Below are 25,572 nucleotides of genomic sequence, written 5' to 3' on the forward strand. Positions count from 1 at the left end.
CAGACAGGGTACTGTTTTATCAAATACATAATATTAATATAATAGTCTACATCATCCTTATATGCACTGTGCATGAAGCATTAAGGAGAACTTTTTCTACATCAGAACATAAACTGTTCCAGCCAATACATTACACACAGCTGCTAGTAGCAAAGAAGGATATCTCTGTTTTCTGATCTTTTTTTCCCTGCTGTGGTCTGTTCAAGTTTGACACATGTTTTTCTATTGGCCATTATTCTTTCCATTTTAAAGGGACATTGTGTAACTTCTCCTGTTATCTATTCACGAAAATCGATCATTTTGTTCAAAAGTATGTTTTTCATTAATCAGTAATCACCCTATCAACAAACTGAAGTGTTCCTTTCAGCTCTGAATTAGCCGTTCATATCATTCATATCTACATGGAGCGGGTAAGCTCGGTGTTGGCTGCCATGTGGTGTCGCCATGTTTTTACGTTCAGTGGCAGCGTGACGGTAGGAAACCACGGAAACTCAGCGGAGACACCGGAGCTGTCGGCTCAGGTTGAGGTGGTGTCTGTGAAAAGTCACCGCGGCAACGCAGTGAGGAGGAATGGAGCGTTACACTGATGCTGCATTCACCTGCAGTCGGGCAGACGGCCGTCGCTAACAAACCAGATGTCATTTTAGTCACAGAAGTCGAGAGAAAGCCGGTAAAACGTGGGTCAGGTAAACAATACCACATCGCCACGTTGTCACATGTATTGTTGCCTCGTGCTGACGGACCACTTGTTTACATAGAGGCTTGTTTATGCCGTTACGTGCAGCGGCTGTCGTCCGTCTGCTGTCTGCCCAATTTCACGTGAATGCGGCATGAAAAATACGATTGAGTTGCTAGAGATATACAACCGCAACGCTAGATGGGAGTAATTCCTGTACCTTTAAGGTGCAGTAAAAAAGAAAGAATGGAAACAAAGGTTAGGTTGATTCAAAATATGTATTTATTTATTAAAAAATATACTTTAAATGTAATCATATCATATCAGCACATTGAGACACCTGTGTTACATGTATTTGCTATACAAATAATTCAATTTACGTAAAACTGAAGATGGATAAATGATGAAGGATATCAAATCTTCTTAATTTCCATAAGTTACAGTACACAGAAACTGATGCATCATCTGTGTGCTCTGCAAGTTTGTACAATACCACATATCAAAACGCAACTAGAGTTTAAGAAAATGAGCTGACTGACATTTGCTCTCTCTGGACCTCTGCATAGACCCTTTTAGCAAAATTAGCTCCAAAAGTACAGTAGGGTAATAAAGTGCTTAGTAAGTTATGGTACAATGGCACCTCGATGTCGCATTAAGTCCTGGGACAGGAAGTGCTTACAAGATAAAACAAACAATAAACTCCAGCATTCAATCTTTTACACAAGCTTGAACTCTACAGCAAATGAAGAATTTAGAGGCAACAGAGAGGCAAAAAAAAGTTTGTAGACTATTTGGTCAAATCATTATGACAGTACAATATAAAACTCTATAAGCTGTACAGTTTACAAACAAAGGACAAACCCATCAAAAGTCATTCAGAAACCTGAGAAGAGCTTTGACTTTTACACTGTTTAGTGCAAACACAGGTGGAAAAGGCCTATATGTGTATTTGGTGCTAGCAGTGTGGGTACACAATAAATTATTGCATTATGCAGTTTTTCCTGACATGAAATTCTATAAGGCTTGTGCTAACAGATGTCAACATCAACACCAATTTAAATCTCATGATTTCAGCATCATGCAGGCATATATAAATACACTACATTTGGTTGTTTTCCTCAGAACAATAGGGATAAACAGATGCTATGAAATCCCCCTCCCCCCCAATGATTTACAGATTACCTTTGGCTGGAAGTCTTCTAATTTTACATCAGCCCTGAAAACTTTAGACTTTGACAGATATAAATGCCAACGTGCAACAGCACATGCTCGTTGACCCAACTGCCGAACAGACCTTCACATTACCTGACACTGATGCAATAGCTAAATGTTTGCTCACGCCGCTGAAAAATGACCACAGGTTCATATGCTGTCAGAGTCACAGTTACCCAACTGATTAGCCGACTTGTGTAAATAATACAGTGGAGATGCTGACTTAACATACTTCAATGTGCGTGCAGCATCGACTGCTGCCAGAAAGAGAACAAGGCAGATTATACCCGTTGAAGCTGGTTCAGTTTCTTCTTGAAAATCAAAAGTCATCAAAACATGAGCACAATATGAGCATTTTGTCACAGGTCCCCATCAAAAGACTTCCATTAGACAGTAATGGAAAAAAAGTGATCTACTTAAAAGAAGTTCAAGTATTAACTGATACTCTTCAGTATTTCGACTTCATTCAGTCAAAATGGCTTGATGCTCATTGTCCAAGTTGCACTTAGTCATCATGAGTTAAGGAAGAAGGCACACTTTAAATCAAGGATCTCTTTCATTGTTTCCAAAGCCTTGCTTTAAAATGGCAGCATTTAAGTAGACCAAAAAAATAGATTTGTGTTCTGTAAAATAAAAGTATCAGTATTCATATATGTGGATACTGTGACTATAATGAAACTGAATACTGGAAACAAAGGTAATGTATTTTGGAAGAGTTGAAAGTGATATCCTAAGATCCATAACATTTTACTGCATCTTTGAACTGAATCCCAGCAGCAAGAGCGGAAAACAAAATAAATAAATGACAAATGACAAAAATGGAAACAACAACAACCTAATACTATAGTAAAGGCGTGAAAATAATCTCATGTGTATTGGAAGAGTTGTTTTTCTATGCAACCCTTACCTGCATAATATGAGATATATATTAAATTAAAACTGTTGATGAGTGAGAGCAGACACTTTTATCCTAAGCGAATAAAAGTGTGAAAACATGTCCATTTCAGAATGTGTTTCCATTGTGACAAAAAAAAAACAAATAAAAACATGTACCATCTTGTCTTTCAAAAGAATTCTACCAACAAAGTTCAAAAATATATTCTTTTGGAGCAAAATTATATCAAATTAAACTCTAAACTTCTATAGTGCCAACACTGTCTTTACACGATGGCTACTTTTGATATTACAACCAAATTCATGAGATGATGCTTCAAAATGAATTAAAGTGTCTTGTACAGATAACTAACATCAATGTTGGTTGTCCAAATTTCTGTTAGTGTGTGTTTGTATCTTTTAATCTGAGTCTGTCTGTCTTCCATGTGCACAACACCAACCTACTATACCATGTCTTTTGTACTCTGCCCTTTATGTGCATCCGCAGGACTCCACTATCATGTCTGGAACGTCCATTTTGACAATGCTGTGCTGAGAGTCAAAGAAGACCATGGAGAGTGGCCGGCGCTCAGTGGGAACACAACATGAAGTTGTAGCTGTGTTGATGCCGTTGATTTTCAGCTGGCTGAAGACAGTGGCGTGGAACGAGGACGCTATACCCGGGGAGCCGGACAGATGCTGGGGACACTGACCTATGCAGTAGTTCATGTGGTAGCCTTCAGGTGCAATGATCCACTCATCCCACTGGATGTCCTTGAACTTGATGTAGAAGTCTTTCTTGCAGCACACCGTCACATCATCACCACAACGCAAGGAGCGCTTCCTGAGCAAGTGCTTGGAGTGGTCGGCACGGAGACGCACCTGGGCCACCAAGAAGGGCTGGTAGGGGGTTTCTTCAGGGCCATCGAGGGAGCAAAGGTTCTTCCCATCTTCATCACAGCTCACCTCCAGCCGTAGCCGGCGCTGACCTCCATCGAGGAACGCCTGCAGGGTGCGGGTCATGGGGAAAGTGTGCCAGTTGCTCTCCTGGACTTCCAACATCTTTTCTATCACCAGGGTGCGGTTAGTGCCGGACACCCCATCTTCTGCATAAAGGAAGACTTTGGCAGGGAGGCGGGAGTCCCGGTGAGGGTCCCCCGAGGAGCGGGCATAGATCCACAGAGAGGACTGGAGGACCTGGATAGACTGGCCACGTTCCTGAAGAAACTGGAAGGTAAGGCTGAGGCTGGCCTGCTCACTCCTCCCTGCTTCACCTACAGATCAATGACATTTTGAAAAAAACAAAGATTGTTAATATTTCAGACACAGAAGAGAGTCACTTCAATGGAAAAATGTTTTTAGCCACACTTGTTAAGTTGCAGATTTGTGTACAAATAAAGGATAAGTTAGTGTATTTTTATTTATCTTATTTACATTAACCTTATTACTGGTTGACACTAGATATAAACTTACAACAAGCTCTACATACATATACCGTATAGTTATATAGCCTAGAGGGCCTACATATAGCTGACATTAAGTCTAAAAACTGGTGGTACTGTTATCCTAATCTTTTTAGACATTGTACGGAGCAGAACAACAACTTAACAGCAAAGCGAACGGAAAGCTTAGACTTAATTTGTAGGCTACACATTTCAAGCATGTGAAGCGCACGCTCATATAGGGCGCTTCAGTGCCACACAGCATTACAATATAAAAGATGAATACCAAACTTACTTAAATCTGCAAAGCTCACTATTTCATAGCCTTGATCTTTGGTAGGTACATTGTTTTCTAGCTCAAGTGTACCGTCCTGTCTTACGCGCCCCGAGTGCAGTTTGCGCAGCGCCGTGAGGAGCGCCGCTCGGGGCACCGTGTGAGTTATGTTGGGTCTCTCCTTCAGGTGCAGCTTCTCCAAAATCTGCTGTTTGGCGATCTCTATCATCATCCTCTGTTCTGCGTCCTTCTCCATCGCGGGTAAACGACAGGACGCGCAGCCCGGGGAGCCACTGACCCCATCGAGACCCCTCAGCAGCAGGCACGCCAAAAACAGAAGAGATGGGAGCAAAAAAGACGCCGTCATCCTCGACTGTGAAGTAAAAAGTTGCATATCTGTGTTCAAAAAAAGAAGTAGGCTAAGAAAACGAATAAAGGAATCTTCAGATCCTCCTCCCTGAGTTGTTCTTTTGAAGTCACAAGTTGCTTCCCCAAGTGCTGTCAGAGGTCCTCGTTGGCAGCTGGACTCCGTGAATACAGGAGCTGGGAGAAGCAGTGGTGTTTTCAACCTCCTGAAGTTGAAGATAAATCATGTGGGGTAATCCACCAAAACTGACACGTTGGAGGGATGCACCAATGAGCGCATCGGGGCACCGGGGAAATTACACGGACACACATGCACATGCACACGCACACACACACTCACACGCACACACTCACACGTAGGCTTCTGAATCACCGGAGAGAGAGAGAGAGAGAGAGAGAGAGAGAGAGAGAGAGAGAGAGAGAGAGAGAGAGAGGGCGTTTAGTGGCTCCCGGAATCAATTAAAACTCTGTCAGAGTGACACACCTGGTACAAGATCGCACTTGCTACTTGGCATACTAATAAATCAAACCATGCACACTTTTAACTATTTCAGCTGAATGCAATAAGGTTGACATCATCGTCTTTATCACATAGCCTAACAGGTAGGACTGTCTCATAATGCTCCACGTCGTCCAGGGTAACGGAGCGAGACGCAACCTGACATCACCCATCCCGATCAAAGTTGAGATTCGGTGCCCTTTAACCCAGATCATGAATCAACCAGCGTCATCAGCGCCAAACAATTAACGTGTTTCAAAATGTGCGAATGGGCTCGTGCCAATGAGGCGGGGACCATAACGCGTTACTTTAGACACGTTCAGTCATGTTTTTGATGTGTGGTGTTGTGTGAGTTAGTGTGTGTATAAGCGAGAGAGGAAGAAAAAAGAGTCACGCAAGTCAAATTTTATATCAAATTCAATCAAAATTGCAACGGTATGGAGGGGCTTTGATGAAGTGTTTTTGCATTGTGAGTCGGCTGGATGGCACTGTTGCTCTGGATAATAAGACACATGTCTACAACACAAACACACACTGACTTCATTTTTTAAAATAATGACAAAGGAGGCAGACTGTTATTCTGTATGGTGTTTTCGAAAAAGTTGAAAACCTTTTCAACTTTCCTTTTACTCATGTGACAAATGGCAAACAAACTTGTGTGGACCAGCAGAAAACATGGAGCCAACAGGTTGCTAATTATTTAGTCTATAACATTTTACATCTGCCTTATATGCACCCATTGGATAGGCTATTACTTTTATTTTTATTGATTATTATTAGGCTACTATTTGATTTTAGTTTTAGATTTTTGGTGGTGTAGGTTAGCCTTTACAGACAATCAAATTATCAGTTGTTTGTTATTTCTCTACCTTGCACAAGATATGTGATTATTATTTCTTTAGGCTACTGTGTTTCAATTATTTGTTAGGTCAAGGTGAGGTCATGTTATAATATATATATATATAATATATACAGCCTAATATTTGATAAGCCTTTCGGGTTTCAGACCTCACCTGCACATTTTTCTTTTCGTACCTTTCTCACTAGTAGGCTAAGAGAGATATAGGCCTAAGTAAATGTTTTGTTCTATTTTATATGTGCAAATAAATAAAGTCTAGAGTCTAAAAAGTAGGTGTAGGCAAATATATAGCCTAGATAGGCTATATTATATCAGTGCTACTTACAGTGAATAGGACGTTTTCCTAATTAGTCTTCAATTCAACAGGAGTGACAAGGCCTTTACAATGCTGTACTGAAGTACTTGCCTGCCGACATGTGGTGACATTTTGAAACTGCAACAGAGTTGACTTTAACGTGTAGGCTAAACAAAACAAGCGTGCAAAAGTCAATGAAATATTTGATTTAATCACGAACATAACTACGACAGATTAAAATAATGATCATCCAATTTTAGGCCTACACTGATAGTAATAGCCTATTTATATTTATATTTTTGATGCACTCAGACTAATTGATGTGTTTGACCTGCAATGCATCAGATAATGGAAGGTGTAGGCTACCGTGGAAGTAGCAACCACCATAGATAGTTACAAAATATTATATTTTGTGCACTCAAAGCTATTGTAAAACAAGATCAGAGGTAGTTTTTCAGGAATTTAGAAGCTGCGGTGTTGCTTTGAACTTTGTAGCAGTGGGTGTGGGTCTAATCTAGCCTACAATAATGCATCATATTTACAGTAATTAGGATGATCACAGGCTCTCACACTATTAGCCTACAAACCACAGTTGTCAAATAGTGGAGCTGTAGGCTATCATCTGAAATGCAGTGGAACGACAGCGTGAATAGACCGGATTTGGAAATACGAGTCAAGTAGCCTGTATCTTGAAAAGTACAGTGCCTGAGTAAATGTAGCTACTTGTTAAAAAATAAAATAAAACCACCCTCATAAAATGCTACAATTCATGTTAAAAATGTCCTCAGTCGTTTTGCAGCGAAAGACAATAAAGTTAAAAAGTGAACACTGAACTCTGATGACAAACGTACGTTTACTGGCCCAACACCTTGACAGTGGGGAACATTTGACGGTGTATAAGTTTACTGTGTCTTGAACGTCTCCCTGCGACTGAAGTACGCCGCTGACGTAAACTGTCGGTGAGGGGGGAAAAGTGACGCTGACACACTCACCACAAGCCGGAGCCGAGAAGGGGGAATAGCGTTTTGTTTCTTTTTTCTTTAATTTATATCCTTTTATCCTTTGGCCGTTTTGTTGTTATTTAGCCGTATTGCTCTTATTGATCTGACTGCCTCGCTCCTCAGCGCTTGCTCTTTATCGTTACCGTTCATGCCGCTCTCCCCTCCCGCGGCGCTATTTTGACAGTCGGGGTCGCAGTGAACCAGCTCCAGCTCCAGCAGCAGCAGCGGCAGCAGCAGCAGCAGCTAGCAGCACCATTACATTAGCATCGGTAAGTCAGTCGGAGAGCTAGCCGCTAGCACCTGTTATTTTGAGACCTGACAGTGCGGGTAGAGATTTATAACAAGGGTTCGCCTCATTGTAAACATATGGTACTTTGTTGGCTAGCCAGTTGGTAGCACACACGCTTGGTTTTTGTTGAAGTTGGGCAGCAAGCGTACACTGAAAAGAAAAGGCTAGCTAGCGGGCTAACATTAGCCAGGCTAGGTTTTCTATGTGGCTAATTATACTCAGCGAGCTAAAGCTGTGAGCTAGCTATTGTTAGCGTGTGGGCAAGCTAATATTTTCAGTCAACTGCACACAGCCAAGGCTTTGACCACACTACCATCTGTTCTCCACAGACACAACTTGAAGGATTCAACACGCGGACTCGAGACGCAAAGCCAGTGAAACGGTAAGCCCGATCTTTAAAGATATCCTGTGATGATTAGAAATCGATGATCTATGATCTTTAGTGAGATATTTAACGTAATGTTAAGCACCATCTTTAAAGTCCGCGTCCTCCTTGCTGCCTGACTCGAGATGGCCATGTTAACATTTTACCCATCTAATTTTAACTGAGACACGGTGCTGAAACTCGGTGAATGAATGCGTGACTGAAGTGATCTGCTATTCGTTTGATTCCGCATGAAGTCATTGTGTACAGATTGTAGTTGTTGGTTGAAATCACGCTTTAAAAAAAGCCAAACTTAACCGGTGACAAAAAGGTGACATAGGACCAGCGTGTGCCCACTGATGATCAGAAACGGCAGCAACAAAGTGTAGATGTAACAACTAATAAGGAGCAAGTTGCAGGTCTTTAACATTAGTCTGCCTCAATGATCGATCGGTAATGGCGTATGACGCTAATCTAATTGATATAGTTTCAAAACTACTTAAAATAAATAAACGTTCCCCTGACATTATGTTTAAATGTTATATATTATTTATTTGCCATCCTCCAAACTAAGTTTCATCAGTGAGACTTAATTCTCTAAGAGATTAAAGAGCAACAGGCCTCTTCCCTTCTGTGTTTCGATCCGTAGTTTGAAATATTCTTTGAATGGTGACTGTTGTGTCTTGGCTTTAGTACTACTTTTCAACTATCAAGCTGAAAATAGATTTGTGTCAAACATGGTTGGATGACAGCACAGACTGACAAGGCTGCCATTCAAACATCTGCTCTGGGAAAACATGCACGTGTGTCTGAGTATTCATATCATTTTGCATCAGTCATGTGATGTTGGCAATTGGCAAATGGCAGGTATGGGCTGCTAACATAGTCTTATGTGATGCTGAGATTGTCATGAAAATATAACAATTTGTTGGGTCATTTTAAAGACTGTTTCAGATAAGATCGATTTCAGGTTAAGGAGGTACCAGTCCTAACATTTTCAGCTTTAAAGCATTGGTTTATGTTGTGTTTATGTGACCCCATTACTATAGATTTTGTCTGCAATTGAACATTGGTATCTCTCCTAAATAATATAGAGTCCAGTTAGTGGTATAATGGTAGTAGCATTGAGAAAAGGCTTATCTAGTAAGATCTGATGGAGGTGAGTCATTGAATCAACAGTCTACTGTTGCCAAGGCCAACAAAGAGAAAGATGGAGTATCCTGCCTCCTTGTCAAAATGTCCCCCACCCCTTTGGCCATGTAACTTTCAAGCTTTATGTGAAGAATTTATCCGATTGTGAAATGTCAAATACATTCTTAGCCTTATTTATTATACCTAGGTGAAAAAGTGTAAACGATTTAGCTTTCAAAAGGCTCTTAATTCATGTCTTTGGATTGTAGGATGCACGACTATAAACAACTCTTTATTCATGCAACAGTAGGACATGTGATTTACTGTGTTAACCTACTTGGTTTTACTGTATTCACGCGCTATGATCAAATATGTATGCACGCCAAGACGGTCAAAGTGGTACTAATCCTGTATTTTACAGGCAGATAGAATTAAAATATGCAGCTATTATCCAATAAGACACGATCCCTGCGTTTATTTGTCAGCCAGGTATCCATATCTGCTACTGTTTCTGAATCTCTGTTTGCAGCAGCAGAGTGGCTTTTTCTAGAGAGATTTGAAGAGCTATTTATAGATCCCTGCCAGAGCACCAAGCGTGGTGCTGTTGCTGCTGCTATCTCTCTCTTCTCTTAACCACTCCTGTTTCTCTGTGTCTCTCCATCTTTATTTATCCCTCGTCTTTAGATTTTCTTTGTTTTCTTTGCTTGCTTTTCTCTTGATGTTTTCACTTCTCAATCTCTCTCTTTCATACCAATCCATCATTGCTTGCTTTGGTGTAAATTATTGATCAGAACAGAAGAGAGGCGACTGGTTGCATCGCTGTTAGGTCTGGCCTCTGATTGGATATAGGTGCCTCACTGACTTCAGTGTCATTGCTGCAAAGCTGGAGGGTTTTCACATGATGCTTCAAAGGAAAAGAAAACAGAGAATTCGTCACATGTTGAAATTCATCATTAGGTTGTGCGAGCCAAGCAGGGGGTGACAAAGCATCTATTTTGTAGTTATTTTTTAAGGTAGATTTATTAATATATTTAAAATAAATTTCTATTGATTTAATGTAGCTTTATTTAAAAAAAAAAAGTAAGCCAAAATAGGCCTCTTTCAACCCAAGTTAATCAGAAACTGGTTATGTCTAAACAGTATAATATTTAGTGAAGACCAGTTTTGGGCTGTTTGTACGTAGGCAATGACTCCTGTGCTTCCTGATGGCTTTACCTCAGTGTGCAGCGACTGCAGCACCTTGTCAGGTGATTGTGTTCATGAACGGTTTATCTGTGGTATCTCTGGTTGCTGATCCTTGCTCAGCTCCTCCCCTTTCTCCTTCCTTCTTCTAAGCCGTTTGCTGTCTTGTCTCTCCGTCCTGAGCAAGAGGCTACCAACTGCAGAAGAGGCAGTTGCAGCCAGGATTGAGGCATTAGGTGGCATTAGTGCATGCCATCTCCTTTACTCAGTCATGTGGTCAACCTTTGACAAACCTTTTTTCCAGGGCCATGCTATAGGTTTGGAGAAGCATAGGTTAGTTTCTCATCTTAAAGCCCCAGTATGTAACTAATCAAATATGTCTTTCATAAATACGTATTTCACTGAAGTGGAATCACACCTGCAATCAAATGAAAGCTTTCTCGTACCTTAGAATGAGTTGTTACAAGTCGTTACAAATACATAAGTGGGCGATGCACCGAACCGAGGCGGCCATGTTGCATCGCCATTTTTTACGTTCAGTGGCAGCGTGACCGTAGGTAACCATAGAAACTCACCGGAGCTGTCGGCTCGGGGAGAAAGTTTTCCAGGTAGCGCCTGTTAAAACTGTCACCACTGTGTAGTGTGAGGAAGGACGGAGGCACTGATGTTGCATTCAGGTGCAGTCAGGCAGACAGCCGTCGGCAAACCAATCGGATGTCATTTTACTCAACGAGAGAAAGACGGTAAAACGTGGGTCAGGTAAACAATACGACATGCTGTTGGTGTGTGTGTGTGGTGGTTTGTGTGTCTCACCATGACAATATATTGTCACGCCTGTATTGTTTTGCCTCGTGCTGGCGGACTACTTACATGCAGCGTCTGTTGTCTGTCTGACGTCTGCCCGATTTCACGTGAATGCAACATCAAAAATTCATTCCGATATGCAACCGCACCGCTAGATGGGGGGGGGAATTCCTACACATTATACCTTTTAACATAGCTAAATAAAGATAGAGGACCAGTTGTGTGCTAAACATACTCAATTTTCTGTACCTGCTTATGTACTGCAGGATCCACAAATCATCTTGCTCTGAGTCAACATTGCTCACCAGTGAGCCACAAAGCTAATCTTTGTCTTATATAAATGAGTATGAGTAAAAAAAAGCCCATTTTCTTCCTCAAATGGTATCGACAGTGACCACAATCGAGCGATCTGAAGATAAGGCCGATTTCCCATCCCTAGAAGAGATACACATTAAGAAAGACCCAGTGCAAGACTCTGCTGTGAAGGTTTAGACATGCGGCAGTGATGTATTTGAGTGGCGGCCCGCCACTCCTAAATGAATGTGGAGGAAACACTGTCTACTGTTACAGTGAGTGGTCATTCTGATTACAACCAAGTCGCAAGCAAAATATTCACAACGTCTTAATGATCTATCAAAAATCTGTCCATTACTCCTTAAATTTGTATTTTGTGTATCTAAATTTTACCACAAGTGCTCAGTAAAGCCTGGTCACATGTTGTCAACGTACGTATGAGACAGACATCCCTGGACTTCAGCCACCTTACATGTAGAGTTTTTCCTACTGACATTTTTCTTTGATGCTGAACTTTTGCCTGCCTCTTTTCCGCTGCATCTTTCAGCTGAGGGGGGCTGCAGGGAGAAGATGCAAATGTCGTCTTGTGGGATTAAGGTTTTTCTTCACTAATGAGGTGGTTTCATTATATTCCCCCACTAGTTTCTCTTCAAAACCTCCTGTTTTTATTATTTAATTTTGACCATTGCAGCAGTGCTCTGTTTTCACCAGCAGCTGTCACTACTTTAAGCCCATTCAGTTTGTTGGTACACAGGCTACAACAGTCAACAACCTCATATATCTGAAATGGTGAGAGATGAATTGTAACTCGTGTGCTGCAATTTTTTTGTCATCTGCCTGTCTGCAGACTGATGCTTCTATATGTCAAGTTTAACACATGTTGTGAAAGAATAAATCTATTCATTGTAACCTCTCATAAGTATCCTGCTGTTGTATCAAATAACAGACTGGCTGCTCCATGCAGCCCTCTAAACAGCTGGGCTTCTTGCGAGCCATGGGTTGGCTGTCATTGCAATTATATTGTTGCACAGCGGCAGAGAGAGCAAACAAGATATGTACGACAGAGAGAGAGGGAGAGAGAATCCAATGGAAAGGGAGGGTTGGAGGAGAAGGGAGCGGTGCAAAGTGTGCGCATCATAGCATAAGAGCAGTAGAGAGAGAGAGAGAGAGAGAGAGAGAGGGAGACAGCAAGCAAGGCTTTCTGTTTTCCTGTAGTGTTTCCGCTTCATTCAGAAAAAGAGACGGCGCAGTCAAAATAGACCGTTCTGTACATTTTAAGGGAAACCCATTAACAAAACGGTGATGCCGGAGCCTGCAGACAGGAAGGGAACAGAGCCGGTCTGAAGATGAAGAAAGTAGAATGAGCCGAAGAAAGTGACAGAGCTCAACACCCCCCTCCCCCTGAATCTCAGCTATTTACATGCTGAGGGAAATGGAAGTCATTAATTTGTACTGCTTGGTGAGATAAAACTAATATCAGGGTTGTCTGGGTCCAGAGCTGCTTCTGTTGCTGCGTCTCCTGAGATAATGTGTTTTTATCGGTGACACACCTGATCCGCCTTGGCTGGATATTCACAGAGCCGAACGCTAAATACAGTAAGCATGTGCCGTGCGTGTATGTCTGTGTGTCTCTTGTCAGTGGGTGTTAATAATTTGCAGGGGAGATGCAGCTCGTTCATTATGCTCTTCTCTTGAGACCTGATCTGACGTACTGCCACTGTTACAGCAGCTTCCTGGCACTTTTCATTGTTGCACTTTGTAAAGTTCCTGCTGCAGTTTTTTTAATATGCCTAAGGAGCAGTGGAAAAAAAATCTTTATAGGGCTTGTTTGAAGATAACTTCATATATTATACATACAATTTCTAATTATAACTGCAATGCATTTCATCAGTGCGCTAAAGCTGGAGGGAAAAGGTTGGTTCTATGTAGGGATTTTATACACATTATAGGCTCAGAGATGCTAAATTGTGATTGTTAGATGGTGTGTACGCGCCAAATGGTCATCTTATGTTCATATGTACAGACGCACAAAATGTGCGAGGCGAATGCTGAGGTAATGAGGAATTCCCTTCCACTGTGTCCTTGCGTGAGAGGAGGGAGGGTGGAGGTGGCCTCGTGGGGGTGGAGAGTCACTAAGAGGTAGGCGTCACTCAGTCATGCAGAGGAGGGAGGGGTACAGTAAAAAAAGGACAACCTATGGGCTTACATAAGGCATGCGGGAAGTCCTGCATTGAGAGACCCTGAAGTTTATCCTTAATGCTCCTCGCTGTTTGAAGATGCAGCAGCAGATTACAGTCACTGTTCATGAATGGATCACACATGACAAATACTCCTTTGATTTCTAATGACAATATACTCTTTTTTCCTGCATATGACAGTGTTTTACCCCCTTTATTTGTTGAACACGGTGTGCGGGAACAAAGAGAATAGAGTGGAGGTGAGAAAGAGAGAGAGAGAGGCAGCACAAGCATGAGAGAAAGCACAACAGCAGAGCCCTCTTGAATAAAAAATCTGTCGCTATAAATAGCAAGCCATCCTCATGGCCTCAGCACTGTTTTGGGTTTAGAAAACCTAGCCTTTCCTTCTCCTTCTCTAGTTCTGACGGTTGTAGCCTCGCAAAATCCGCCATCACTTCCGTTTCTTGTTTATTCCTCGGTCCCAGATCTGTCTGTCTTGTGCTAAATATGGGCTGTTTACATAATGCCAGTGTATTTGTGTGCAATTTTTCACCGTTATAATGAATTGAGATACATCTGCGTCCTCAGACCTAATTCAACTAAGCTTGACGTCGGCTCATAAAATTGACAGTGATCGCACTGTTAGATGGAGATAGAAGACACACGTTTGGTGTCAGGTTGCTGTAGTAACATGTCCTCATATGTTAGAATTGGACTTCACCATTTGGATGCTAAAGTTCTCGCCCTTTCAAGTTGTGTGTGTGTGTGCCCGTGCACCCTCGTTTTTTGTGCACATGATTGTTACTTTTGTTGTTCATTTGTTTGTGACTTTGGAGATCTGCTCCCCAGGTAGGTGCTCCCGCAGTCTCATTCCTGCATACTAATTGCAAGTGCGTGGGAAAAAAGACTGAGTACGACAGAGAGGGAACACGAGAGAGAGAGGGAGAGGGAGAGAGGGAGACAAAGGGAGGAAAAAAATCAATAGCATCCCCTGGAGTAACCATTGCTGTAATTGCCTTTAAGTCAGAGGGTTCACACTTTCTCATGAAACAGCTTTTTAGGGAAAAAAAACAGATGCATTTTTTGTTTGGATTAACAAATACAGAATATTAGAGCATTGTACATGGCTGGGCAGTGTACTGTAAATGTGTGAAATTGAGGATCTTCTAGTTGAAAGCGGTTGTGAAACCACTGTAAATGATTGCTTTCACTAGAGAGCAGCCAAAGCCTGTAGCTTTATGTCTCAAGCTAATGCAATATGCTAATTACCCTATTCACAATGTTGTCATACTGTACTTGAATCCTGCCCAGTATCAGTCGGTTTTGGACCTTTTATGCGTTCCCTTCTCTCCTATACCGTCTTTGCTCACATAAATGTCTTCATACAGCCTTGATCCCAAGAAAGTTGTTCTTACATGTTGGTCTGTTTCTCGAACAAGTATGAAATAGTGACCATTAGGACAACCTGGCAGCACCAGGAGCAGCCAGCAGTCATTTACAAGCCTTTTTCAAGCTGTCGCTCAGCAGATTTTATAACTGCAGTGTTCGTCCGACAAAAGCACCATACAAAGAAGTTAAAAACGATTAAAGTTAAAAATGATCCATAGTGTTGCTCAGAATAAAACCTGTCACTTCAACAGGCAGTGATGCGCTGGTAAGCTGTGAATTAACTTTAAAAATGTAATATTTCAGTTTAGGATGTTTTCAATGATGTAATCTGTATGATTTTTTTCAAAAATAAGAGAATATCATTCATGATCATCAGGTCATGACTCACCAACCCGCACCCTCATCACTCATTCAACTCTGCCACTCATTCACTCGATCAGGGAAACCTTCATAAATCTTTTCACAAATTGTCATCCTACATCCCATTGTCCCTTCTCATCGCCTCCTCTCGCCACATTTCATCTCCTCAGTTGAGTTTTCCTCTTCCTTGGCCTCAACTCGCACTGTTCTTTATTCGCCGGCCCTTATTTCGATCAGGTAATTAAATCAGTCTTTTCATGTAATGCAAAGTTAAACCGAGCGCACAAAATCTACTCAAGAGCCGACACTGTGTGGCAACGTAACATAAACATATTAATCTAATGTGATTGCTAATTGAGATGAATGCGGACGTACGGTAATGTGTTTATTGCTAGTTAAGAATGTGGGTCGATATTGATGGCTAGTTATGGTGTTCCTAACTTTAGCTCAGGGCAACCAAATAAAATGCTGCTGCGTTCATTTAGGCTAATTAATGTTTCGTTGATGTAATTTCTGTGAGTCAGCCTAATTGTAAGCCTTACACAAAAACATACAAACTTTCTTCATACAGGCACTCCTCTCACACACAGACACACACATGCACAGACTATTATTATCTAGGCAAAAGACTTAATTTGATTACTTGATTAATGGATTAAATAATCGATAGAATACTCCATTACAAAAGGCAGCCCTTGTTTAGCGCTGCACTTCAACAAGGGATCAACTGAAAGAAAGTAGAAGGCATCATTAAGAAGCTTCTAAAGCCAATAGATTGCATTTTCAAAGGCAGGTCAATAAGTAGATGATAGAAGAGATGAGAGTAGAGGACTTGCTATACTTAACTTGAGCAAGTTTAGGAGTGGTTGTTTCTGATATATTTAGAAGGTTGCGGTGATGAATGGGGATCTAAAGGCACAGAGAGGCAAGACAAGCTGGAAGAAGGTGGAGCCAGTTAAACTGCTATCCTCAGGCATGCAGAGGTATTGGGAGTGGTTGGCTTGCACAGGTAAACAGATGGACTAGCACAGCGCGATGCTGACCTGCCAACGCTGTCAGGTCAGCTACGTGATCTAGCCACTCGCTGCCGTGTGCAGTTTCTCTAATTAATGCTACCTCTGCGCCGGGGCTGCCACCGACTGCCATCCACGCTCATTCTCTCCCAAATGGGTAAGTGGAGAGCAAAGCATCTAATGAACTTAACAATGGCAAATTTCAAATTTCTATGCACACAGTTTTCGTAAGTTATCATGCATGGTGTACATGCAGAGGAGGAATCCTTTTACTAAATGGCAACTTATAGTCAAACCAAGAGTTTAGATCCAAACAAGTGAAGTAGGAGATTGGCAATAAGATTAGGATCCACACAGCTGTATTCAGATATAGTCTTAGCCCTGCTTAGTGGAGCTTAAACGTCTGTCAAATGGTTTACTCAGTGCTCAGAGCTCATACAGACAACACCAGACCTGTCATCATCTCCCTATTTTTGCTACTTTAACACAGCGTCGCCATTGTTTGAACATTGCAGTCGCCGGATCCTGGTGTAATGGTAATGCATGAAGGACAGAGGCTCTAGCTTATCTCTCTGGGTTGACTTACTCCTAATGGTTACTGCCTTTCAATATTAGTCTATTTTGATGGACACTAGAGATCTCATCTGTTGTGTGAGAGAGATCTTGTTTTCAGCCCCCTAACTTGTGGGTTCATGACATATGATTTGAAGGAATTAAAATTAGATGGCTACGCGTGTGTGGAGAACCCCTGGCGACGAGTTGATTAACTGACATCTAAGCTGAGCGTTGGTTTTCTGGTTGGTTGTCTGAATGACTGGCATGTTTCCTTCATGTTGGCTGTTTTGGAGTGCACAAGCCACATTATAAGAGACTAGGCTTTCTGCTGGCCCAACAGAGACAGCCTTGCTGGCTGACTGGCTGGATGCCTGACTTACGGGTTAGGCTGGCAGCACTCAGGCGTCCATCACTGCTTTGGCATGGCAGCCCAGCCGAGCCAGCTGTTATTAAGTGTGGCTGTGGTAAATGGGAGATGTTTATGCAGATCATAGAGGGCACCGGTCCATCGACACACACAGAGCTGTTTGTCAGTGCATTATTTAACGTATACTCGGCCTATAGCATCTTTTTCGTTTAGTAGAAAGCGGGTCCTCTCTGTCTCCGAGGGAATGTTCAGACCAAGAATAGCACTGTTAAAAAATAACACCCAGGGGCTCGTTGGTGTGGGTGTGTTCCTACAGACACTCGAGGAAAGATGACACATGATCTAAGAAGTCCAGTTTAACGAAGACTGCCATCAGATTGAAGACTAATTGTAGGAAAGCAGATGTGCCATACAACCCATGTTTTTTTTTTTTTGTTCTGCCAAACACTAAAAAACAATAACAAAGGCAGGTGTATTGAGCTGAATTGAAAGTGGCTGTGTACGTAACTTGTGCACCTTTTACAGGCTAGTGGGAAAATTGTGCAAAAATGAAAGGTTTAGTGTTCAAACTACTCTACTAATAAACAGCGAACAATTTGATTATCGAGAAATCAATAACATGCTAAATTTTAAAAGGAACTGCTGCCATCAGTCTTTCCCTTTTAGTGCTGTTGTCATGTTATTTTGTCTTACTTTATTTTAATTTTCCTTATTTGCCCCGTCCAGGTCATCCATCACACTCGACTATGCCACAGCATGTGCTGCAGTCATGGGAATTGATTGAATTAGAATTGAGTTACAGCCCAGAGTATTGGAGAGTTACAAGCGTCCAAATGTGGCCAATTATTTCGTTAACAGAACTTTTTGATTTACACCTCTGCAATGACAGCATGCTAATGGATTTGGAGTTTCAGAATTTGGGGAATTGATCATCCTTTATCATCTTCAATCTTCAATAGTATCTGAAGATCAACATCAAAGTGAAAAGTGCATAAAGATTACGACATTTGCCCTCTTGTTCCTGAATTCCAATACATTGTGGTCGACCAAATGTATTGGAAATGAAAGCAGAACCAACAAATCAGACCACAGAGGTCAGGTTGTGGGAATCTCAAGGTTACAGGTCATCAACTTCTTGTTTTGCCAGTGACCCAATTATCACACTCTTTAAAGTAACCCAGACAACACTACAAACAACATTGTAATCAGTCATTTAGTAATGTGTGTAGGGACCTGTAGGTTTTGCCATATTCACCAAAGCTACTCAGACAAAATGCCAACGTTTTCAGTCCTTACTTGAGTGTTAGGGTTAGGCAGAGGGATTAAGACACCAGCAACTATAGATAGGAACAGGGTGTGGAAGCAGAGTGACATGATTTTGCCAGGAACGCGAAGCAGCTTGGAACATTGGATTTCTTCCTCGCTGCAAGATACTAATCCATCTCACAAGCATCTGTATTCAGATAAGCAGCTCGGTTAAATTTTGGTTAGCTGTCTGACCACTGTTTGCAGCCACAGGGCCTGTTACTGAGGTTATTGAAGTTTACAGTAACAACTCATGTGCTGTATGTGACGGAATAGATTATGTACTGATTTCAAACTTCACAGGAACTCCAGAAGCTTCTCGTATTGTTCTTGCAGACTTCACTGTCTATAGATAAAATGGGACACCTTGCAAAAATGAATATCACATTCAGGATGAACATGTGGCACTGATTTTACTTATATCCATTGTAGTTTTTGTGCAGTAGAAAGACAAGACACTATATTTGCAATGGAGCATAAAAGAGTGGCGCACAAACGGTAGACTGGGAGTGGAGTCTGTGTGTGAACGACAATAACGGAGAAAGAGTGCTATGCAGAGATGAATGAGTGCCCGGCGAGCTTTTTTATTTTTTTTTTATTTTTTTTAGATGATGTAACTGCGCCCGCCCTCTCAGACGATTGGATCGCCTATCGGCGATTGACAGTGACCACAATCGAACGATCTGAAGATAGGGCCGATTTCCCATCCCTAGAAGAGAGAGACACACATTAAGAAAGAAAGAATGATTTAGAAACTAAACAAAGCAGTCTGACAAAGTTGAACAGTGAGTTGTTTCATCTTTCTTATCCCTGGGGCCGAGTCATTGGCCTTACAACTGTGCAGGAAGCAGCCCTAACAGCATAATGAAAAATGCATTTTAAGCCAGAGGCAGAGCCTGTTAACTGAAGACCACCAGCTAAACAGAGACATTTAGAAACATAGACAGAGAGGGGCAGAGAAAGCTCGAGACATTTGTGGATAGATAATAATAATACTAATAGAACAGCGTTGTAGCTCAAGCGTGATTCAGGCTGCAGCAGCCATTGGTTGTCCCTCCCTCAGGGTTGGAGTTCCTGCATTGCTACCTGGCTGGTGAGGGCAGGTGTATGAAGAAACCCTGCTGACTAACTTTGTTACTCATGCTCAGCTTTCAACTAGACTGCCTGTTTATGGTATGGCCAACCAGCTCTAACTGATGCTGTGTTGCTCAGGTTGTGGAGCACAGCCACAACAGATTTGAAGACCAATCAGAGTTCCTGAATTTCACCTGTAGCTTTCTCCTGGTTTGTAAGTGTCCTCATGGGGGGTTTTTATGTGTTGAAATGAAATCATATTGTTCATATCTATTATTTTTCCCTAATGGAAATCCTAAAAAACTAAAATTGCTAAAAATAAATATTGCATATTTGTTGCATCATTATCTCTGTCATTACATCAGCAGTGTGTGTTGAAGAACTCGTAGCCATGGTTTTTAAGAAACTTAAACTCATATTTATCTCACTCAGCACCCAGCAGTCTTTTGTCTGTTGTGCAGCTGCCAACAAAATAAGGATGGGGCCTCCCAACTTGCACTGCTGGCATAGCATCCTCAATTGATTAATGTGACAGTAGTTTAGCAGCGGTCCATTATTATGTAAAGTAAACAGTAAAGTTTTAAAGAGGAACTAAGCAGGATTTCTCCCGTGGCTATGCTACATTTTTGCCTCAATTAAAAAGCTCTGGAGTAATTGTGATCGTTAACTTCATGACTTGTAAAAAAAAGAACTTCATGACTTGTGACTTATTACGAGTGAGAACGGAGGCTCTCTGCCTTCACCTGGCGTCTCACGGCTGAAAACCAACCTTACAACATCAGTGTAAGTTACTCGGTCGCCGCTCCCATCTCTGCATTATGACGTTGGTTAAGACTACACAAACACACGCGCCGTAACATTGTTTATGTTATGTAACGTTATCCACCGCTCAATTTATTGATTTTTCGCCGGCTTCGTTGTAAACAAATGCACATGTATGGCTGAGAGCAGCGTAACCAGAACAGCGGAAAAGCGAGCAGACTTGCATAGTTCCCCTTTAAGGTTAAAGACAACTTGTCTGTATTACTGCAGTTTTCCCAATAACTTCTGTGGAAAGCTACCTAGTTAGCTTAGCTTGACCTCTTCCTGCACTGCAGCCTTCTCCCTAAATAGATGTTTCTGATGTGGCTTCACTAGCTCAACACAAGTAAAGGAATCCAAAACTACTTGTGTTCATTCACCTGTTGCTCAGTGATGAATAGGGGTGTAATGGTAAACACAGGTCACAGTTCAGTACGTACCTCGGTTCGGTACGGGTTCGGTACAACAGACACTAATTGAATATAAAACTAAAAACCATCTTCTGTTATAAAAGTAAAAGAAAAGAATAGAAAATAAAACAAGTGCATTAGGAGTGTTATAATACCATTCATTAATTCTAGAGGAAAAAATCACTGGGCTGGAGGTTTGTGTGATGCTGGTTCATCTTCTCAACTTCATGAAACTGTTCATAAAGAGAGAGAGAGAGAGAAACTTTATTAATCCCAATGGGCCATTCAGTTTGCAGTTACAGCACCGAGCCATGGTGAATAAATTCGGCTAAGACATCAGGTCAGTTTGATCTTTGTTGACTGATTTATGTTAACTTACAACTTACATACAACCATAGAAACAAGCCACAACTCGGCTGTACAAATAGTGCGTTTTTCCAAATTGTGCACAGGAATAACGCCCTCTGAATTCACCTTGTGCAAATGTAGGTCTGTGAGGTAAGGGCAGTCTCTTTCTATCTGCCGGATCTACTTCCTTATTCTGGAGGTCTGCTCTTGTTTCTGTGGATCAGCTCCACCAGGCCTGATGGTTTGCCTCTGCGTTCACCAGGACAAAGTGGAGCAGTGCCGTCTGCAGGCAGACAGTGTGTGAGAGAGCCACTGCCGTTCTTGCACATTTAAATAACAGTTTGTGTGAATGAGTCACATTTTGATCAAATGATTAAGCCCCATTAAGTCTAGATGCCGTGTGCAAGCTTTGTTTGGTCACATGTGCATATGTTTGTTGTGTCTGTGAGACTGAGCTGTGTTGTTCAGGCTAAGTAACACATGATGGTCCTGTGTGTTTTTGAGTGCTATTTAGTATGTGTTTACGTGAGTACACAGTGCAACACTGGGCCTTGTAATTGGGGAAAGGAGGGGGGTCGTGAGAGAGAAGGAGAGAAAAATATGGGGGTGTTGAGGGATATGGCTGCTTTTCTCTTGGTGACAGAGCCTGTTGCCATGGAGCTGGTCCTCCCATTGGTGGAGGTTTGGTCCAATCGCTTAACAGCACAGATTGTTTCATCATTGAGAAGTTTTTCCTCTCTTCCTGTCTCACTAGCCACCCCTTGGTCCTCCATCTTTCACTGTTCTCTTTTTTCCCCCTCTCCTATCTCTCCTCCACTCTTCTTCCACTGTTCTCCCCTTTTCTCAGTAAGAGAAGCTGATAAATTACATAAGGTTTATAATGAGTGCAGGAGCTGCCACCCAATTTCATTTTGACACAGTAATTCATTTTATATCGGCAGCTCAAGTTGTGGAGGCAGAATCTTTCATAAATCTCCTCTCTGTACTTGTGAGTACAAGACAATGCCACAATCCCATATTCAGTCATTTATGTATGTATTGGACAGCTAAGAGAGATATTATATTGTATCATGTTTCCCGGGGTGACCAGAAGGTTTAAAGAAACAGATTTCCATTGTTTGGGCAGGCTTACATTCACTCATTGGACAATTCATTAGATATAGCAATCTTTTGCTGTCTAATACAGCAGTCCTGCAATAATTCCTAGATGAAGATTGTAATGTAGGGCTGCAGCTTACGATTATTTTCATTATATATTAATCTGTTGATTATTTAAATAATTAATCGATTAGTTGTTTGATCAATAAAATGTTGAAAAATGTCAATCAGTGTTTCTCAAACCATAAGCTGATGTCCTCAAATGTCTTGTTTTGTCCACAAACCAAAGAGATAGGCCACTCAGTTTATTATCATAAAGGAAGAAAGAAACCAGAAATATTCACATTTAAGAAGTGAAATCAGAGAATTTGGACTTTTTTTCTTACCCAAACCGATAATTCAATTATCAAAATAGTTGACAATTAATTTAAGAATCGATTATTGTGCGATTAATCGAATAATTTTTCCAGCTCTATTGTAATGTCCATTTTTCGTTTGAACTATGCTTAAGGATGCTTTCTTTGATTATATAAAAGGGTATTATGAAGTGTATTTCAGATTAAATAGAAAATAAAGTAAACGGTCATGTGCTATTAAAACAATTCTACCATTTATCTTTTTTGCAAGGTGAAACTGTGAAAACTGTGTAGTGTCATTAACACGCTCCCTAAGGGCTGTCTCTTGATGGAATGAGACGATGTCTAGGCTCAGCATTACGTTGTCCATTGACAGGACCAAAATAGACTTGCATCAAGAGGGTTTTCCCTAGTTGCTTTTTGTGACTTAAGGTTTAACCCATGCTGTTGATGTTGTTTTTAGCCAGTATAAGCTCATGTTTGTCAGAATGATTCATTTCATTGTGAAGTACAAAACTGCATCCGCAGCAAAATATGGGATAATTGTGGTCTTTTTTAATCACAAAAAAATTGGTTCAATTCCAGTGTTTATTTCATCTCTCGCATCAGACAAATGTGTTCTATTGTCTTCAAAATCATAGATGTAATGGTGGTTTCTTGAGTGCTGCTTTTCATTTGTCAATTAATATTTCAATTGTTCCTGAAGTGTTGCTCATTTGCTGTGGTTAACACATTAGATCTGTTTCTGCCTCCACTAGCCATGAGAAATCGATTATGTTTATCAGTCCGATTCTTTAATGAGTGTGTGGGGAAAATATGACCTAAATACTTTATTATCTCAAGTAAAGTAGCCGCACGAAAAGGCCATCATACAAGTAACTCATATGTACCAAACCTCTACTCACTATTTTCATCAAGGTGGATACACACTACCAGATCACACGCTTGATGATAACAAAAGACAGATCGCACAAGATCTCTTGTATGCGTTCCAGCGCGAGTCACAAGTATTACAGATAGCTTGGAGAGCAGCGCTGTGCACTCTGGCCCCGGTACTGCGAGTCACCACAGCAACAGGTAAATACAGGTCAGTCAGCTGACTCGGCTCGCGTCTTGATTGGCTGTTGGTCCGGTACATGTGACATTACACACTGTGCGTGCTCGGCTCCGCTCGGAACGCCCCACACACTACAGGATTTCTAGTCACAAATATTAAACATGTTAATTATTTACGATCTCTCCTTCCGAGCGGATCAGACCGGACAGAATCACTCTGAACACACCCCACACCACAGGAATAGGGCCCGACCGATATGGATTTTTTGGGGCCGATGCCGATTACGATTATTAGGGGGAAAAAAACCCGATAACCGATTAATCGGCCGATTATTATTATTTTTTTAATCAAGTTTTAAAATTGTATTACTATAATAATATATCTATATATATTATATAATATATAAATTAGGGCTGCCTGGTCCACCAAAAAATCATTAGCCGACTAAAATTTCATTGGTCGATTGGTTGCATGAAAAAACAACAACATTTGAAGCCCTGTCTTGTCAAAATGAAGTCAAAATCAATATGGGCTTTTATTTTGAAGGGCCAAATACAGGAAGTCATGACACGTGATACTTTTTTGTTGTTGTTTTTTTTTACACGGCACGGCGTCTCTCTCTCCCTCTCTCTCTCTCTTTTCAATTAAAAGCGATCAGCGGTTGCTGCCGTGCCCGGCACCGTGTCAAAGCGCTCACCGGCGGTCAGTCTCACAGCAGTGTCACGGAGCAGAGACATGATAGTCCCCGCTGCAGTCAGAGTCCCACACCGCTCCACGCCGCGGACCCCCCGCCCCACCCGTCACACAGCCTCAGCTCAGTCACTCCCTCCCTCATCTACTGTGTTTATTGGTGATAAATGAGCATACTGCCGTGCCGGTATATAACGGTAAAACCCGACCCCGACCGGCTTGTTGAATCTCGGACCCAACACGGCAGGAGACGAGCATTAATTAATTAATTCACAACCCGACCGCGGTAAAAAAAAAAAAAAAAAAGGGAAACAGAAAGCCAGTGGCAACACTGGTTTTGAGACAGATCAGTCACTCTGCTGTGTGCTGTGACTGAGGTGGTAGTGGATGGAGTTTGTCATGAGGTCGGCGCCGGTGCGGGGGAATCTTTTCAAAGTAAAACCAAGTTTTATTCCCTGCATTTTATTCCTGAAAATATCGGCGACAATCGCCGAGTTTTGGCCGATTACCGATTAGTTTCAAATGGGCTATAATCGGTCGGGCCCTACACAGGAACATCAGACACCATGTCCTTTGCAAACATCAGACAATCTGGCCTTTGCTGGCTTTGATCGTAAGGGGGAATTCGGGGACAAAAATCGCCCCAATTATCCTGTAGTGTGTACCTGCCTTAAGTGGTCCTCCAAGAAAACATATAAACCAGGTCATGATTCCCATCCTTTGCCTCCACTTATGGTTATAGTTTGTCACATGGTGTGATGTAGTCTTGTTATGCATGATGCAACTTCCATAGAAATAAGGTGTACTTATGTAGATGTATGCCGATGGCACAAAGAAAACAAAACATACATTAATACATTTTAGTTAATTCCTTACTCTTTGCAACTAGGTGTCATGTAACATATTTAACCAAATCAGAATGAACTGTTCTGTCCTGTTGCAACAGGAGGAGTTTTAAAGGGGCCGTTTCAGCATGTTGGCGCGTCATTTCTGCATTCAAGCACGCCCTGC

At 41.6% G+C, this 25,572-nt stretch overlaps 2 protein-coding genes across 6 annotated transcripts in view; one reads left to right on the top strand and one right to left on the bottom strand.

The window, feature by feature from the left end:
• Positions 1 to 946: 946 nt before the first annotated feature.
• LOC310985511 (inhibin beta B chain) lies at positions 947 to 5,034 on the bottom strand. The gene is made up of 2 exons (XM_083971123.1): positions 4,499 to 5,034; positions 947 to 4,035 (listed from the first exon to the last, which is right to left on the bottom strand). The coding sequence occupies exons 1-2, from the start codon at positions 4,869 to 4,871 to the stop codon at positions 3,254 to 3,256; spliced, it is 1,155 nt and encodes a 384-aa protein (XP_083827249.1). The 5' UTR covers positions 4,872 to 5,034; the 3' UTR covers positions 947 to 3,253.
• A 2,431-nt stretch (positions 5,035 to 7,465) lies between these two features.
• The window catches only part of r3hdm2 (R3H domain containing 2), a 56,379-nt gene continuing 38,272 nt past the window's right edge, over positions 7,466 to 25,572 (top strand). For all 5 annotated transcript variants that reach the window (XM_083972639.1, XM_083972643.1, XM_083972640.1 and 2 more), the window contains exons 1-2: positions 7,466 to 7,766; positions 8,116 to 8,168. The gene's annotated coding sequence lies outside the window, so the exon portion shown is untranslated. The remainder of the gene's footprint in view (positions 7,767 to 8,115; positions 8,169 to 25,572) is intronic.

This window comes from Trachurus trachurus, assembly GCF_905171665.1.
Source record: "Trachurus trachurus genome assembly, chromosome: 5".
Lineage (NCBI taxonomy): Eukaryota > Metazoa > Chordata > Actinopteri > Carangiformes > Carangidae > Trachurus > Trachurus trachurus.